Below are 18,610 nucleotides of genomic sequence, written 5' to 3' on the forward strand. Positions count from 1 at the left end.
CTTCTTTACGGGTAAACAGAGAGCATGGCTACCTAAAAGCACCTAAAGTTCAAGGTGAATAAGATTTCCTTTTGGGAAGAAAAATGAGACGCGTAGTGCTCATTTCACTGTAAAATAACACTAGTTTAATAGACATTTTCTTGGCTTTGATACTCAAAAGACTTTTTATGGGGGGGGGCGGAGCAAGCTTAGGAGATGAGCGGTCGCATAATATTTGAGCGCCATAAAAATTCTACATAAATCTGATTAATAGACCGCTCGGCTGAAATTTAGTACAACACCTGGTGTGGAGTAAGATTTGGAGATTGCAACCAACGGGTTTTGGTCTTTGATAGCCATCTCTGGGACGAAAAATATCAATAATTTCTGTTGCGACTTATGTGGAGATAACCTAGGAGCGGCCATCTTTATATCCACGTGGTATTCTAACAGCGTGTAAGTGGAAAACCCCTAGACTAAAGTATCTCCCACAGCAGCCTTAAGAACGTTAGCAGCCACATCTCTATTGAACATTTGTTTTTGAAGCCTTCGTGAACTCCCGTTATAAAAATGGCAGACATAGAGATCGCTCTTGGAAATAGCTGGGCAGCGCTTTTTGATGAATGGCATGTTAAGCTATGCAAGATTTTTACTACACAATGAGAAGCGGTAAAGAAAATGGAGAACAGGCTATAGAGGAGTTTCAGGTTTTGCAGCATGTGCCGATAATATTGCCAGGCAATACTATGGAAAGGGACATGTCTACTGATGATGCTACTCTCACACAGGAAGATCTGATAGCTATAGTGGAACATACAACTGTTCCAGCTGGAGATCAAGTGACAGAAATAGCTGAAGATCTTACCACATTCAGACAAGAGAAAGAGGCAGACCCGCTGTAAGCAGCTGATCGTAAGCAACGCTCTGGAGAAAGACATTAACCCTGAGGTATTGATAGATCTAACCCGCATACATCTCGAGCAGAGGTTGTCCCAGGTCGGTGCACAAGATGGAAGGTTATATCCGAGACTCTAGGGCCTAGTCTAGGCTACACTGGCTCCTGAAGATTTGACTGTCTACCTACTCTTGATATATGATGCTGTTACCATTATACTTTCAAAGCTGACTCCGAGATTGCAACTCCACATTGCCTACTATATTTGCCTTTGGTCAGATGGTCTAAGAGCTGGAGTGGGATAAGGAAGATTATGTTGCTCAGGATCCTCTTAGTATTTAGTTAGGTTCCGGATCTGGACATACATTTTACCCTAAATATTCAACCAACAGTGGGACTATTTGTTACATAAAAAAACTTGGTTAATTTTATATGTTTGGGTTTGTTGTAAATATATATTCCCTATTATGTTTATAGTCACTATAACTATACTGAACCAAATAACAGGGGCTCCTTTAATAAGACAGAGGCCTATCCCCCCAAGCTTGTCTAATTAGAATATGACATTGTCTAAATGTTACCTGACATATTTGCTCAAATATATCAAAACGGCAGACTAAGGATTAAAAATAAAATATTCTGAGATACGATGTAGATACCAACTGTCACCACTAGAGGGGAGTCAAGGACTAGTTAAAGTTTGATGTATACAGCAGAAGTACCTGATCCTGTAGCTTAAAGGGACAGTCTACCATAGAATTGTTATTGTTTAAAAAGATAGATAATCCCTTTATTACCCATTCCCCAGTTTTGCATAACCAACACAGTTATATTAATATACTTTTTACCTCTGTGATTACCTTGTATCTAGGAACCTTCTCCCAGCCCCCTGATCACATGACTGTGACTGTTTATTATCTATTGTCTTAAATTTAGCATTGTTTTGTGCTAGATCTTAAATAACCCCCTGTGCCTGAACACAGTGTTATCTATATGGCCCACGTGTACTTTCTGTCTCTTTGTGTTGAAAAGAGATTTAAAAAGCATGTGATAAGAGGCAGCCCTCAAAGGCTTAGAAATTAGCATATGAGCCGACCTATGTTTAGTTTAAACTAAGAATACCAAGAGAAAAAAGCAAATTTGATGATAAAAGTAAATTGGAAAGTTGATTAAAATTAAAAGTCCTATCTGAATAATGAAAGTTTAATTTATACTTGACTGTCCCTTTAAAGCAGTGATTTGCAACCTTTTTTTTGCCGTGGCACACTTTTTTACATTAAAAAATCCCGTGGCACACCACCATCCCAAAATTTTACAAAATCACACATTGTAGCCTAATACAGGATATATATATACATACACTGTACTGTGCTGTCATGCCATGCCTCCTATAAACTATACATGACATATTGACATTCATTCACAAACAATCATAATGATTGTCTGTGAATGATTGTCAATGTCATGGTTGTAAATGACGCCTGATGAGCCTGTCACATACCTCCCAATATTTCAAAATTTGAAAGAGGGACTCCCCCGCACTGTTGTCAGTCTGCCGCGGCACACCTGAGGATCTCTCACGGCACACTAGTTGAAAAACACTGGCTTAAAGGGACATTATACACTCATTTTTTCTGTCAATAAATGTTTTGTAGATGATCTATTTATATAGCCTATAAAGTTGTTTTGTTTAAAAAAAAGTATAGTTTTGCTTATTTTTAAATAACATTGCTCTGATTTTCAGACTCCTAACCAAGCCCCAAAGTTTTATGTGAATACGCTCGACTACCTACTCCAGCTTGCTCCTGTTTGTGTAAAGGGTCTTTTCATATGCAAAAGAAGGGGGGGGGGGGGGGAGTCTCTTATTTGCCACTTGCAGTGGGCTTTCCAGCTACCTTTTCAGCAGAGCCAAACTGACAGCTTCTAAGTACGTTTTTAAACCGTTTTATACTGGATTTTTATATCAGTATCTGTGCATCTTATTCTTTATAGTAGTGTCTATTACATGCAGTTATATGAAAATGAGTGTATACTGTCCCTTTAAAGGGACACTAAACCCAATTTTTTTTCTTTCATGATTCAGATAGAGCATGGAATTTTAAGCAACTTTCTAATTTACTTCTATTATCAATTTTTATCCATTCTTTTGCTATCTTTATTTTAAAAGCAGGAATATAAATCTTAGCAGCCAGCCCAATTTAGGTTCAGCACCATGGACAATGCTTGATTATTAGAGGCTGACATTTACCCACCAATAAGCAAGCATAACCCAGGTTCTTAACCAAAAATGGACCAGCTCCTATGCATCACATTCCTGCTTTTTAAATAAAGATAGCAAGAGAACAAAGAAAAAATTATAATAGGAGTAAATTAGAAAGTTGCTTAAAATTGCTGCTCCATCTGAATCATTAAAGAAAAAATGTGGGTATAGTGTCCCTTTAATCTATTTAATTCCTCCTGTCGACTTCAACCCTTTGATCCTAGATCTGCTACCCACAAACACACTATAAGTGTATAGATTTAGCTCATAGGGGAGAATATACTCAGCATTCCCTAAGCGCCTTGAACCAGCATATAACATCATATATTGTTTATTACACCTAGTTTGTTACATTATTCCAACCATAGTACTTTAAAAGATACCTGTTAACTTTCCTAATCTCTGAAGCTACTATTGTATTGTAAGCATTGTCGTTTACAATTGGTCTATGAATGTCTTTTAAGGTGTATCTACTTTAATATACCACCATATAGTTTGTGACAAATACTCTACTGGTCTAATATAAAATTAGGTTTTGTGCTTATTGAATAGAATGGTGGTCCGGTTGCTAGCGGCCGGTGTGGTGTGGAATACTCTGGTCACTTATTTAATAACCAGAGACTAATTGCACGGTTTCCCTCAATATGCACCGCAATTAATCTATTTTCTTTCGTTCCTACAGTTATACCTCTTTATATTATAGCCTGTAATATTATGGATAGAGAATATGTAATCACTTATTAGATAAGGGAAGACAGATTAGAAAAAAAGATCTATAATAATTAACTTTAATACAACTATAGCAAAGGATACAGGTATCTGAAGGTGTATTCTAAGTACTGTTGGAATCTGGCGCCAACCCAAGGGCCCTGGGTGGCATCGGATCCTGAAAACCTCATATTGACCCATAGTTTTCAGTACTGAACTTATGTACGCTTACTATATACAAATCCGCATATAGATCATTTTGTCTTTCAACTAATAGATAAATATTCTTTCAGTCAGTCTATTCTAATTTTACATCACCTAAAATTAGTTGCGTTGTAATAGACTTCTTCTTCTCTACCTCATATTTACAGAATAACTCTGATAACAAATATATTAGTAATATTACTATCTTCACTTCTACTTACAATACCTGTAGGACATTTTAAAACTGATTATTCCGCCTTGTTATATTTATATTCCTGTAATGGTTTTATTTGCTAAAGGATACTATTAGCCTATTATGTTAACCATATTTCCTCTATACAATTTATAGTTACAGGATAATGGTTTCTTATTGTATTCCGAATAAGTCTATCTAAATTCTAGATAACTTCTACAGGTTTAATTATATTAAAATATTAGAAAATGTGAGGTTTATATTTTGCCTATAGGAATTTATCTGTGATGTAACAGATATAACTGTATACCTTTATTAATGTGACAGATCGTGATTTTCCTTTTTGTATTCCTTTTATAGTATTGCTTGTATGTCATGTTACATATTAAATCTCAATAAAAATTATTTAAAAAAAAAAACAAAAACTACTAGATATAGTTAAAAAACAAATATATATATTTTTATAGATCACTTTACATTGTCAAGTGAATATTTCATGTAAGTGAGTGGATACTGAACTGCTGATCAAGGTGGACTCACCATCTACATTCCCACTATCCCTGCTCGGCCTCTTAGTTCCATTTGCCTGTAAATAGTCACGATCTGTACTTGACCTTTGGCTACTTCCTCCTACTTCCTGCTCTCCGGCAGATGCAGGGACTTCTGGGATGTTGGAAGATGGAGGAGTGTTCGAAGATGTGTTCTGAATATTCTGTAGCAGCTGCAACCTCTCTTCCAGCTGCTGTTGTAACTCCATCTGTTGGCGGCGATGCTGCTCCTTCATCTGATGGAAGCACAGGCAGTTAAAATATTTTCAGTTTTTTCCTGGAATTCCCACACCCATACGGTTATTTTTGTACCTTAGGGTAAGTAAGTGCAAACAGGACCCAGCCCCCGAGGAGCAGCGTAATAAAGCCAACAGTGAGCATATTTGGTACCGAGGTATCTGGGAGCACGGTTCCCACTTCCTCTTTGTTTTGTTCCGTCTTCAAACGTCCCTCTGTATCACCCTGAGGAAACCCACCCTCATTTTGAGGCGTCAAAAACTGGAACGATGGAAACCAGAAAAGTTAATGGAAGTAAATTGTTTATTGGAATCAGAACAGCTATAGAGTATTGCCTAGTTAGGTGGTGCACAACTGGTATCTCAGCATGGGGTCTATTAAAGGGACACTGAACCCAATTTTTTTCTTTCGTGATTCAGATAGAGCAGGCAATTTTAAGCAACTTTCTAATTTACTCCTATTATCATTTTTTCTTCGTTCTCTTGCTATCTTTATTTGAAAAAGAAGGCAGCTAAGCTTTTTTTCTTGGTTCAGAACTCTGGACAGCACTTTTTTATTGGTGGATGAATTTATCTACCAATCAGCAAGGACAACCCAGGTTGTTCACCAAAAATGGGCCGGCATCTAAACTTACATTCTTGCATTTCAAGTAAAGATACCAAGAGAATAAAGAAAAATTGATAATAGGAGTAAATTAAAAAGTTGCTTAAAATTTCATGCTCTATCTAAATCATGAATGAAAACATTTGGGTTCAGTGTCCCTTTAAGATTGAAATTTCCAGAGCCACCCCTTGTCCTGTTCTCTGAAGCAGTGAAAAACTTCCCATTTCTACCCTTAGACATATCTCTATTATACTCCCACAACACACCTGCACTCCTTCTGCCTTCTCATTTCGTCAATGTGGCCCTTCGAATGATACTGGGTGTGTATATACACACAAAGTTCCGGATTACGAGTGGAGAGCAAAATTGTGCTTTTGTGAGCGCAATATTTGCGCTCCACTCGCGATACCAGTGCATACAAATGTTTGCTGGTATTTTAAAGTAAAGCACAATGTGAACGTGGCCTCGCGTTCGTATTGTATGGAAGCTTTGTGTTCACAAGAGCGCACTTCCATAGGTTCCAATGGGAGCCTTGTTCTGATGCTGATAGACACGGTAGAATTGCACAATAAAAATACAATGCAATAGCACTGAATTTTAAAATATTAGTAGATTTTTTTATAAGAAATTTCAAAGCATCCATTTTGGTGCCTATTGTACCATGTGACAGCCATAAGCCAATTACAAACTTGTATATGTATACTCTGAACTCCTGCACATGTTCAGTAGGAGCTGATGCCTCATAAAGTGTGTGTATAAAAAGGCTGAGCACAGACTGATAAAGTAAGTAACTTAGAAGGTTGTTTAAAACTGCATGCTCTATCTGAATCATGAAAGTTTAAAGGGACACTGAACCCAATTTTTTTTCTATCATGATTCAGATAGAGCATGAAATTTTAAGCAACTTTTTAATTTACTCCTATTATCAAATTCTTTTCATTCTCTTGGTATCTTTATTTGAAATGCAAGAATGTAAGTTTAGATGCCGGCCCATTTTTGGTGAACACACTGTGTTGTTCTTGCTGATTGGTGGTCAATTCACCAACCAATAAACAAGTGCTTTCCATGGTTCTGAACCAAAAAATAGCTTAGATGCCTTCTTTTTCAAATAAAGAAAGCAAGAGAATGAAGAAAAATTGATAATAGGTGTAAATTAGAAAGTTATTTTAAATTGCATGCTCTATCTGAATCACGAAAGAAAAAATTTGGGTTCAGTGTCCCTTTAATTTTAACTTTAGTGTCCCTTTAATAAAGGGCACGTTTTTGTACTTGATTTTGAGGCTTTGTTTTGTTTCTCTTAGTTCCATTGACATCAGAGACCCAGGAATTGTATTTTACTGAAAAGCTGGAAGTTTGTGTAACATTTATTGAATTAGTGTTGAAGATCACACACTTACATCATCAAAGAGAGTCCTAGGTGCAGGACCACGTATTATGTTCTCGTTGTCTCTCCGTAGGGTCTCAGGGAACGCTCGGAGCATGGTTGTGTGAACAACAGGAGGCAACTCATGGTGACCTAGTACATAAGAAATGGAGGTGAATACACTGGCAAAATCTAACTTGAATTTACAAAAACTATTGGATGAGAAGCTTAAAAGGGATATAAAACATTTTGAGATTTTAATATAAAAGGTTTAACAAATTGAAGTAAAATAAATAAAACGCAATAAACGTATTATTTATTTTGCCCCTTTTTTCTGTCATTTAAAATTGTGGAGTTTCCAAATCACATAAAAATAAGGCCTAATTATAAAAAAAGTGCCATCTTGTTTTACTGAGCATTATAGTACGTCTCACATAGCGCATGTTAGCCAACTCCTCTTAAAGGGACACTTAAGTCGAAATATACTGTTATAATTCAGAAAGTTCCTGCAGTTTTAAGACAATTTCCAATTTACTTCCGTTATCAAAATGTTGCAATCTTTTTATATTCACACTTTCTGGGGAACAAGATCCCACTGAGCATGTGCACAGGCTCACGTGGTATACATATACTAGTCTGTGATTGGCTGATGTCTGTCACATGATACAAGGGGGCTGAAAAATGGGAGAAAAAATAAATTTGTCTTAAAAAAAAAATCTACTGCTTATTTGAAATTCAGAGTAGGTGCTATTGCATTGTCTTTTTATTATGCACTTGTTAATTATGTAATTCTACTGCATTGAGTGGCCCTTTAAGTTATAGGAGGAAACTCCTTTATTCTTACACACAGTTCTCTTATTCACTATCCTTCGCATTTCTCACTTTCTGTAACCTCCATTTACCCATCTTCTGCTGTAGAATTTGGTGGCGCTTTACAAATAAATAATAATGATGTAAAGGGAGATTACTTACAGATGTGCCCTCTCCAATCCCTGGTGCCCTCTTACCTATCAGCAGCCAATGCTGGGCAGACACTACACTTCCTTGTGGGTACTTGACATCTGTGCTGGGAGTCACATGAAACTCGTTAGCCTCCTTTAAAGTCACATCGTGAGTAGTTGGACCCTCCACCTGCGCCAGAGTGATACCGCGCGGCTACAACAAAACAAGAGATCACAAATCAATGTGATGTCACTAAAATGATACTCACATGGGTGCACAACAAAAATAGTATTTAGATTAAAGCACAGCTTGCAAAAAGATTTTTCACCACAAAAAAAAGTCTCTGTTTCTCTACCCTATTGATGTAAAGAGCTGTCCTGCTTGCCTGAGTCTTGAAAACAGAAAGAATAAAGATAAAACATGGGCCGGCTGCTATGTTCTCTCTGCAGCATGTGCCAGTGCGCAATCGGTTTTATAACCCAGCTCACGTAGCAGAAAAAGTACATAGAAGTTACTCATATTTTTAAAACCTTTAGTTACTTTATAACCTGAAGTTTTATCTGTGCACTATCATCAAACGTACATTAAAAAGAACGGTTTTTATCAGTACCATATTTTTGTCATAGCCTGTAAGCTCACCCTGCCAGGTCTACTCTAATATTTTAATATGCGATGCATTTAAAATTAGATATACTGTGTGGAACATTTATCAAGCTGCTTTTGAAGCTCACATGAAACCTGCAACCAAATTCGGCACCGCAGAGGTGGAAAGATAAATCACATTGGTTGTGTGACAGCAGAGGGCAGCATTGCACAAGAGAGCGCTTGTGCAATAGTAAATTTTGCTATGTGATGTTGCATAGCAAGTGGGATTGCCGGCAGATGGGTTCTCTACTTGAGAATGTGTCCCCCTGTAATTTTGATACATTTTTCTGTGTATATACTTTGCAGTGACAGTCAAAAAGGTATGGGTGAGCAGTAATTAGAGCAGGTCTCACCTATGGGGGTTGCCTTAACGCTGGCAGGTGAGCTTACACGTTTTGGCTAATATGCAATACTAAAAAACCCTTTATTCAGATACGTTTGGAGATCACAGTGCACAGATTACTGTTTGTAAAGTGTTGCTAAATTTTGTGTTTGCATCAGCCTATTACAATTAGGATCTTTATGCAGACTGTATTCTCTTTTTGCTTTATTTATTTTATTCTTAAAATGTAAAACTTTGCAGGATGATACTGGTCATTTTATTTATTCATTTAGATTCACTGGCCTTACAGCATACAAATATGAGCTCCCTTTTCCAATAAGTGCACAGGCATAAGAGGTTAGTGCACACATCCTGAAAATGATTAGAAGGAATACTAGTATGCTGCGAGTCTATTTTAAAAAAATATATAAGATTTCAAAAAAGAAAAAAAGAAATAATTAACAGGGAAATCCAACATTGTACACATTTTGCATAAAAGTGTAAATAAAATAAAAAAGTCTAATACAGCACAATATTTTCCTTACCACTACAGCAACTCCCTCGTGGATCAGTGAGGTGGATGCATAGAATCCTGTATCTTGCTTTCCCACATACAAAGATGGTCTGTGTCCAACCCAAAAAAAGATAAAATCGCTTATAAAACTGTATTGTTATTAGGCAAATATTTACTGTAATTACCTAGATTGAGAGGAGCAACAAATACAAAGTTAAAGCATCTAGATCGGGTTAAATGTATGGCAGTATTTTGCTATATTGGAGATATGTTTTGCTAAATAAATGTCTATTTTAAAGAATCTTGGAAGCTGGAGGACATTGCTCATTTGCTAAATTTGGGGTTTGGTAAACCACCTCTGTTTGCTTATAAGTGCTGTGCCCATGCCTGCAATTAAGTAGTATCCAAGGTGCCACACTTTAGATATTGGCACCTCTGGGCTACCGTCATACTGCTTAGTTTCACTGGCTGCAACTACAGAGATTAATACATTATTTTTATTATGAATCTTTGCTATATAATCACAACTTAAGCTTTATATATATTATGGATTTATAGGAAAAAATTCACTTCGAAGTACTATTAAAGGGACTTTATACACTAGATTTTTCTTTGCATAAGTGTTTTGTAGATGATCTATTTATATAGCCCATACAGTTTTTTTGTTTAAAATGGATAGTTTTGCTTACTTTTAAATAATATTGCTCTGATTTTAAGACTCCTATTCAAGCCCCAAAGTTTTAGGAGAATACTGATGTATACCTACTCCAGCTTGCTCCTGTTTATGTAAAGGGTATTTTCATATGCAGAGGAAGGGGGGGGGGGTAGTGACTGCTATTTCCCACTTGCAGTGGGTGTTCCAGTAACTTTTTAAAAAGAGCTAAACTGGAAGCTTCTATATACGTTTTTAAACGATTTTATACTGGATTTTTATATCAGTATCTGTGCATATTATTCTTTATAGTAGTGTTTATTACATGCAGCTATATGAAAAATTGGTGTATACTGTCCCTTTAAGTCTTAAAAAAGTACCATGAAGATATATGAGAAGATTATCACATATGTGGCTGCAGTCTATCAAAATGTTTTTCCAAGACTAGTCTAGAAGGATGAGTAACTCATCACTTTAAAAAAAAAAACACAATACATAAAAGTATATCCTATTCTAAACAATATTGTCTGTATATCCTACGTGTGATGCAGAATATTTCATTAAAAGGGATATTATATTAACATTATTAAAATTTCCAATTCCTTAAAGCATTTTACGATTAAATAAATGCTCATTGATAACTATGTATTGAATTCTACAAATGGGTAAAAAACTGTTTAATTTGCACTCAGGAGCCACAATGTATTGCTGCTCCTGAGCAGGAAGTGGGCAGTGATCCAATCAGGAGCAAAGTATTAATGTTGCTGCCAATCACTGGTTGTGTCAAGATCAGAACGGGATTGAGTGGTGCATAACTTTAACCTCAGCAAAAAGAGGTTAAACAAAAAGAAAGCAACAGACATTTGTTTAATAGGATGTTCTATGGAATGGCTTATCACTTTAATAGGCACGTGACTATTCTCTGTGCTGCTCCCTCTAGGGCAGCGGGAGACACCACGTGCGTTTTAGATGAATGAGTTACATACAGCAGGTGTGTCTTGGTGCTGCTTAGCTGCTGCACAGCATTGTAGTTCCACTTGAGCAGTCGGATGTCATGGGAGTTAAATGTCAGGTAGCGGAGAGTCTCCATAGCAACATTGAGATGGGGGATACGTCGCAGGCTGTCCTGGTGCCAGAGAAAAAGACTAACCACTGGGGAACCGTAATTCTGCATCCATAGAACCTCCCCGTTGCTCTGGTCCGCTGTGACCAGCATTCCATCTCCCGTGGAGGCAAAGTGAGACATCTCTATATGAAGAGAGCAAAGTTACCACTAGTTCCTTCTCATTATCTAGATACATCTAGAACTTCTTAAGAGGCAACGTACCTGTAAGGTGCTAGCAACAAAGTTACCTTAGCTTCTCAGAAAACTGAATTCAACCCAACCTTCAAGGACTCAACCCTGAAGTTCTGTTTATATTGGTTAAATCGGCATTTCTGAAAACCTTACTGTTCAACACCTCCAGGGTTTGAGTTCTTGAATGCCGGGGTGGTTGGCTGGAGCTGCTACCTGAAAAGCTGGGATATCTTAGCATATGTTGCTAGTACCATAAAGGTTAATTTACCTTCTGTGTAGCACTATATACATGTGAGTCCACTGTAACAGTATTTACGAAATACATTATCTTTCGCCTACTTTATTACTGCAATTGTGGTTTTAAAAGAGATGGTTTCCCATGTTAAAAAATTGAGCAACCAACAGTGAACTTGAATTGTGGACTTTTTATAATACAGTATATTACATTTATGTTTACATATTTTTTTCTCATGTATTGTAAGAATTTTTTTTATAAATATATATATATATATATATACACACACACACACACACACACATACGCAAAAGGTCCGCATACAAACAAGTTTAAAACTGTCATTATGTTGCCACAATTTGCATGTTTACAGTCCAGGACTATCTTATCTCCTGCTGAGGCCAATTAGAGATAGATATATGGCACACATGAACAAACGCTGTCTAGCTGTAAAAAAGAGCCTCCCTAAGTTTAGCTTTCAACAAAAAATACCAAGAGAACAAAGCAAATTTAAATGATAAACGTAAATTGGAAAGTTGTTTAAAATTGTATGCCCTATCTGAATCATGAAAGTTTAAATTTTGATTATACTGTCCCTTTAAAGGGCCACATATAAATATTTCAGAACCCTTAAGGGCTGCATATACATTTATGGCTACACATAAACCATATCATATATAAATATATTTCCTTTCCTGGCAGTTTTGAGTTATGGCCACCTTGTTTGTCTACCACAAGAATTCCCCAAAACACACACAATATATATATATATATATATATATATATATCAGAGGAGCAACAAGACTATATAGGATTAGAGAAAAAAATAATAGTTCAGCACAAAATATTTGTAAGCTTAGCAAAGTAATCTGATACACAACAAAAAAGGCAATTTCTTACATTTTATAAGGTTAAAAAAAAGATCACATAAAATAAGTAGTGAAATATAATGTCTGATGGTTAGGCAGCTACTCACACCTCCCCTAACCACGCTGCTACCAGCACTTACTGTATTCATAGCTGTCGTCACACAGGGGGGCCGAGTAATCCGTATACGTGGCATTCCAGCGCAGCTCCCGCGTTTTGGTGTCATACATTGTGATCATGTACTCTGCTCAAGAAAAAAGCTAACATGAGTGAGAACCAGAAGAATGTGACACACTAAGCAAGAGGACAACACAGGAAGAAACAGGCAGGGAAAGTGGGACAAAAGGATGAAATAGACGGTGAGAACATGAAAAAAAAGGGCCGCTAGCATCTAAGAAACCCATCTGACATTGACGATAAGACTGATCTTTTCCTGCTCTACCAGATAAGAGTGCAGAACTATAATACAAAAACAGGTAACTGGAAGAAAGGGAGATTGGATTGGTGAAGCAGATTTTCAGTGCAGGTTATAAAAGCTATAACAAAGTAAACACTTAGACAGACTCCGGGGATATAAATGAAAAGCGTATGTACTGGCTAAGGCTTTTTAAACATTATGGAGTTGCACAAAGATATACAAATGATCCTGTCAGTCAAAAGGTTAAACAGAAACAAAAAAAAGACATTTGATGAGACATTTTTCAGGATCTACTACAAATGTATTACACACAGTTCTATTTTACAAGTGTCATATAAAACTCACGTGTGCGTCCTATATACAACAAGGGCGAGGACGGACACAGACCGTCAGATGATTCTGTGGACAGAGTTGTCTGCTTCTCCCCAGATTTTGGGTCAACAACATACCAGGAGTCTTGCTTCTTCCCTGGAAGGAAGAGACAAAGTTTAGTTCATTCTGTGTAAGACATTGCTTGAGGTGTAACATGCTGGAGATGAGCAAAGATGGACCAGATTTGTTGTGACTATAAGATGGTTATTGATTACACTGCTAGAAATGTAAAAGGGCTATTAAAAGGGATATGAAACCAAAAAAAAAAATGATTTTATTATTCAGATTGACTTAAAACTGCATAATCTCTTTCTAATTTACTTCTATTATTTAATTTGCTTTGTTGTCTTGGTATCCTTTGCTGAAAAGCATACCTAGGTAGTCTCAGGAGCAGCAATGCACTACTGGGAGCTAGCTGCTGATTGGTGTCTGCCCCTTGTCATTGGCTCACCAGATGTGCTCAGCTAGCTCCCAGTAGTGCATTGCTGCTACTTCAACAAAGGATACCAAGAGAATGAAACAAAATTGATAATAGAAGTAAATTGGGTCTGTCTGAATCATGAAAGAAACTGAATTACCCATAAAGAGCCAGATTATGAGTGGAGCACTACTTATCTTTCCCGCTTGAAGGTTAACTCCGCTAAAAGTAAGTTTTTTGCACGCGTCCTGTAAATGGACACAGAGATAAGGAACATACTCAACAGGCTTTTAATGGGGTATGTCCCTGGATTGCAAAACATGTTCATTTTGTTTGTACTGCAGTGCTTAAAAGGAACACTGATATCCGTTTGTTTTTTGCGTAAAATTGTGCTTGTCCCACGCTCCCTAGAGAAGCCAAAAAAGCTTATTCTATAACTGGTAAATGTTTGAAATCACACTGCTGGTTTAAGCAATTTGCAGCATTTTTATAACCTAGGTTACAGATTTGGCATTTGTGTCCTCTCTAGGGGGATGTTGCACAAAGCACATTTATTTATTTTTTACCCAAAAGTAAGAAGTGTTTAATGTCCCTTTAATGAACATATAAATATCCCCTTATAGGTAGCGTGTCTGGAAATAATGGTTTCTACAATAAACAAATGCTTTATACAGAATATGATTATCTTTTATACATTCAGTATCACAATACACACTCCAGGCATAACTTAAATGTGAATACTGTTATTTACAAGTGCAGGTGTGAGCAGGCGCTAAGGACACACACAGGCGCAAGGACTTCCTATTACACGCATACATTTCCTGGGGTTACCTGTATACAATATTCCATCTGAACTGCGACAAGGAGAGGACTGGACGAGCTCTGGGATTGTAAAAGGCAGTTTCTAAAGACAAACAAAAACATGATGTCACCAATTGTCACCGTCCTGTGTCCTCTCTCATGTTACGCCCTTCATTATATCACAAACGCCTCACTGCATCCCTGATCTGCCGTCTGCGATTCATTCTAAGCTCTAAATTCTCTTGCAGAATTGTCTCTGCAACTCCTAGCTGTCCCATAGAGTAACTACTGAACCTGCAGGATATTTAAAAGTCACATAGAAGTCAAAATGAAAGCAGTCTGAAGTATGCAATAAAAAAAGCTTATAAAATTAGTCTTGTCTGTTGAAACGTAGCTTCTTTACATGACAGCATACTGAGGTAGGCTCAAGCGTGTGCACGTGTCTTGCACTATATGGAGAAGTGTTTGAAATAATGTTTGTCACAATATTACACATACAGTGCAGAAGACACATGCACAATCCTGATTATTATTTTTTTTATTTTTGCTCTGTATCATCAAAGTTTCTTTAAAGTGAATGTAGAGTTTGTGGAATGAGTGCCCATTTTTTAAAAACAGGGGCACTTTCATTCATCAAACTTTACCTTTCACTTGTTTTGTTAAAATACTTACCTTTTAATCTTTAAAGCTGCTCCAGCGATTCCCCCTCCTGCCGCTCGTCATTTCATACGTCAGCAATGACGAATACGGCATCCTCCAATCATGGCTTCCCCCCAGGGGAATCGTTGCCTAAGGCAATGCCGTTATTGGAGGAAGCCGGATTCGTCATTTTTGACATATGAAGAAGCTTGCGACGGGCGGGGGGAAGCGCTGGAGCGGCTTTCAAGATTAAAAGGTAAGTATTTTAACAAAACCAGTGAAATGTAAAGTTTGATGAATGAAAGTGCCCCTGTTTTTAATAGGGGGGTTTAAAAAAAACGGGCACCGATTCATAAAACTTGACATTCACTTTAAATCTCCTTACTGTCCCTAGAGATTGTTCTCTCCCACATGACTCCCACTCAGGTTTTACTCACCATCAGCCCTTCCTTGTTCCTTCCTCCTAAAATGTATAAACTGCCGTCACTGGGGTCTGGCAGAAAGGCAGGTCTGTAAAACAGGAGGTATGGATCATATATCACATGATGCTTAAAGGGACATAAAACCCACACGTTTTCTTTCATGATTCACATAGAACATACTATTTTAAACAACTTTCCAATTTACTTCTATTATCAAATTTTCTTCATTTTCTTGTTATCCTGTGTTGAAAAGCTAGGGATGTAGGCTCAGGAGCGTGCACGTGCCTGCAGCAGCTTTGCAACAATGTTATACATTAGCAAGAGCACTAGATGGCAGCGCTATTTCCTATCATGTAGTATTTCCGGCATGTGCACGCTACCTACCTAGGCATCTCTTCAACAAAAGAATAGCATGAGAATGAAGCAAATTATAATGATATGATAATATAAGTAAATTGCAAACTTTTTTTAAATTGTAGTCTCTATCTGAATAATGAAAGAAAAATGTGAGGTTTTATGTCCCGTTAAAGGGACAATGTTCTCAAGTAAACAGCAAATAAGGGTTAATTGTATTAGAAGTGGATTCTGTAACACCCATTACAAAAGTCTGAGCGCTCTATCTCTTCCAACATCACAAGGTCTTTTTAGTATAGATGAGACATGTGCACTTGGTAGTTTTGTTCACTGCCAAAGACGGAAGGCGACGGTCACTCGTGGCATATTTTTATTATTATTGTTTATTTGTAGAGCGCCAACAGATTCCGCAGCGCTAATACAGCTTTATATATCGAAGCTGGATTTCGTCTTGTGAAAGTGTAAAACACACTAATGTTAGTGTGATCTTAGTCTGCCGCCTTCTACATTTGGCAGTGAACGAAATTGCGGAATACACGTCTAGTATAGATGGCGGTTTTACACAGTAAAAGCAGCCTTTTCAATGACAAAATTAAATGTAAAGGAGCTATTTGTAAACAATGTAATACACACCAGTAGGTAAAATGGGCCATTGGGACCCCTGCAATATTATTATAAAATAAGACTTTTGTGAGCCTAAGTAAGCGAATAAATATCAATAATAAATGTCTTGCTTGTACCTAGTTTCTTCCTAAAAACGTAGTATGAATAGGAAGAATGAGTCTGAATTACCGTTAAGGGACAGTCTACTCCAGAATTTGTATTGTTTAAAAATATAGATAATCCCTTTTATTACCCATTCCCCAGTTTTGCATAACCAAAATGGTTATATTAATACACTTTTTTACCTCTGTGATTACCTTGTATTTAAGCCTCTCCAGACTGCCCCCTTATCTCAGTGTTATTTACAGACCTGCATTTTAGCCAATCAGTGCTGACTCCTAGGTTACTCAACGGGAGTGAGCACAATGTTTATATATGGCACACATAAACTAACACTCTCTAGCTGTAAACAAAACTGTCAAAATGCACTGAGATAAGCTTTCAAGGGCTTAGAAATTAGTATATGAGCCTACCTAAATTTAGCTTTCAACAAAGAATACCAAGATAACAAAGCAAATTTGAAAATAAAAGTAAATTGGAAAGTTGTTTAAAATTGCATGCCCTATCTGAGTCATCTAAGTTTAATTTTGACTAGACTGTCCCTTTAAGGACCACAGATCAATATTTTAGAAACTTTATTTTGTCCCTTTAAGTCATGAGCTTTTTTAGGTGGGGGGGACACACCACAAAAAAACATGCATCAATTTTTAAACTTATTAAAACCTGAAATAGTAAAGTAAAAATGTATCCTTTTAAAATTAATGAACTTTCAAACAACTTTATTTGTGGTTTCTGTCCAGCGACACATGTCTCTTGCTACTAAGCGGTGCACAGATCTGATGCACTGATATGGTTCACACTGAAAGGGCAGCTGCTGCATGAGATAGAGTGTAAGTATGTAATGGTAACACGCCCGCCCCCAAAAACTCAACACTCAACCTCACCCATCACTAAATGGTAGGTAATCCTAACGCAAGATCTTCCATCCCAGGATTAGTCTTGTAAACCAGGATTAGGAATTGTACGTACAATTAACATAAACAAATTAAACATCATTTAGTCATTTATGAGGTTGTGGCCTAAACAAAGAATATGTAATTAGTTTACTTGTTTATAAAAGAGATAAAGACAGAGAAAAAGAGAACTAAAGAGAAAGAGAGAAAGCGAAAGGGAGAAAAAGAGAGAGAATGGAAAAAAACAGCATGTGGTGTGCACAACTTGAATTTAAAATTATATGAACGAGAAATTTGTTCACAATTCAATGACCTTTGATCTGCGAACCACAATCATAAATAAACACGCACTTACTCTGACACATACAGAGGCACTTGAATAACAGGCTCTGAAAAATACAAAGAAAACCACAAATTACATTATACAGAGTTTAGTGGTAATGACAACAACTTTTATACTAAGTAGAAGCCATGTGATTATAACAGAACATAATGTTTTACATATAAAAAACTGATATATATAATGCTGTTGATTGGTTCAGCCTTGTCTGCTCAAGAAGCAGTTCTCTGTAGCTCAAGAGAAGGACTTTAACCCCTTCTGTGGGGGTCACACACAGGGGTCAATTTATCATCCTCTTCAGCAGGCTTTCGCCTGCCTACGACTGCAGCTTCTCACATGAAGAACCTGCACACCGTATTTAACAAGCAGACCGCAGTCATCAGACCGCTGCTTCACTACCCTTTCGCCACCTCTTTCGAATTTCAATCTCCCCGGTCTGATTGGCTGTGTGCGGGCAGGGGGCGGGATTGCACGTATATGTGCTCCTGTCCACCGCAGCTTGATAAATCAACCTCACAGTCTTGCAGGGTCAGTAGTGCTAATATTATATAACATAACACATTTGGTACATCTCATTTTTGCCACAATTCCCCTTTAAATACACATTTTTTTATTTTTCCACTGCCCCAGGCAAACTGCAGCGCATCCTGCAGACTTCACATGGTAGCATGTTGCAGGGCTAGTCTGATCACATGATCGGTGCAGGAGCTCATTTATATCTGTCCATGGACTGAAAACAACGCTAATTCTACTAACCAAATGAATT

General features: G+C 37.2%; 1 protein-coding gene and 1 long non-coding RNA gene across 2 annotated transcripts in view; one reads left to right on the forward strand and one right to left on the reverse strand.

Moving 5' to 3' along the window:
• ERN2 (endoplasmic reticulum to nucleus signaling 2) overlaps positions 1 to 18,610 on the reverse strand; it is a 63,831-nt gene that overhangs the window by 37,302 nt on the left and 7,919 nt on the right. Inside the window, exons 4-14 of the mRNA XM_053695293.1 lie at positions 17,860 to 17,893; positions 15,550 to 15,622; positions 14,504 to 14,576; positions 13,228 to 13,350; positions 12,607 to 12,708; positions 11,052 to 11,313; positions 9,445 to 9,523; positions 7,998 to 8,145; positions 7,025 to 7,143; positions 5,100 to 5,285; positions 4,780 to 5,023 (exon numbers count right to left, since the gene is read on the reverse strand). Of these exons, the coding sequence (XP_053551268.1) occupies positions 4,780 to 5,023; positions 5,100 to 5,285; positions 7,025 to 7,143; positions 7,998 to 8,145; positions 9,445 to 9,523; positions 11,052 to 11,313; positions 12,607 to 12,708; positions 13,228 to 13,350; positions 14,504 to 14,576; positions 15,550 to 15,622; positions 17,860 to 17,893 (1,443 nt within the window). The remainder of the gene's footprint in view (positions 1 to 4,779; positions 5,024 to 5,099; positions 5,286 to 7,024; positions 7,144 to 7,997; positions 8,146 to 9,444; positions 9,524 to 11,051; positions 11,314 to 12,606; positions 12,709 to 13,227; positions 13,351 to 14,503; positions 14,577 to 15,549; positions 15,623 to 17,859; positions 17,894 to 18,610) is intronic.
• LOC128642514 (uncharacterized) lies at positions 5,019 to 7,314 on the forward strand. Its single transcript, XR_008399669.1, has 2 exons — positions 5,019 to 5,105; positions 7,085 to 7,314. It is a non-coding gene; the product is annotated as an uncharacterized LOC128642514 (long non-coding RNA).

Source organism: Bombina bombina, chromosome 11 (assembly GCF_027579735.1).
Source record: "Bombina bombina isolate aBomBom1 chromosome 11, aBomBom1.pri, whole genome shotgun sequence".
Classification (NCBI taxonomy): Eukaryota; Metazoa; Chordata; class Amphibia; order Anura; family Bombinatoridae; genus Bombina; species Bombina bombina.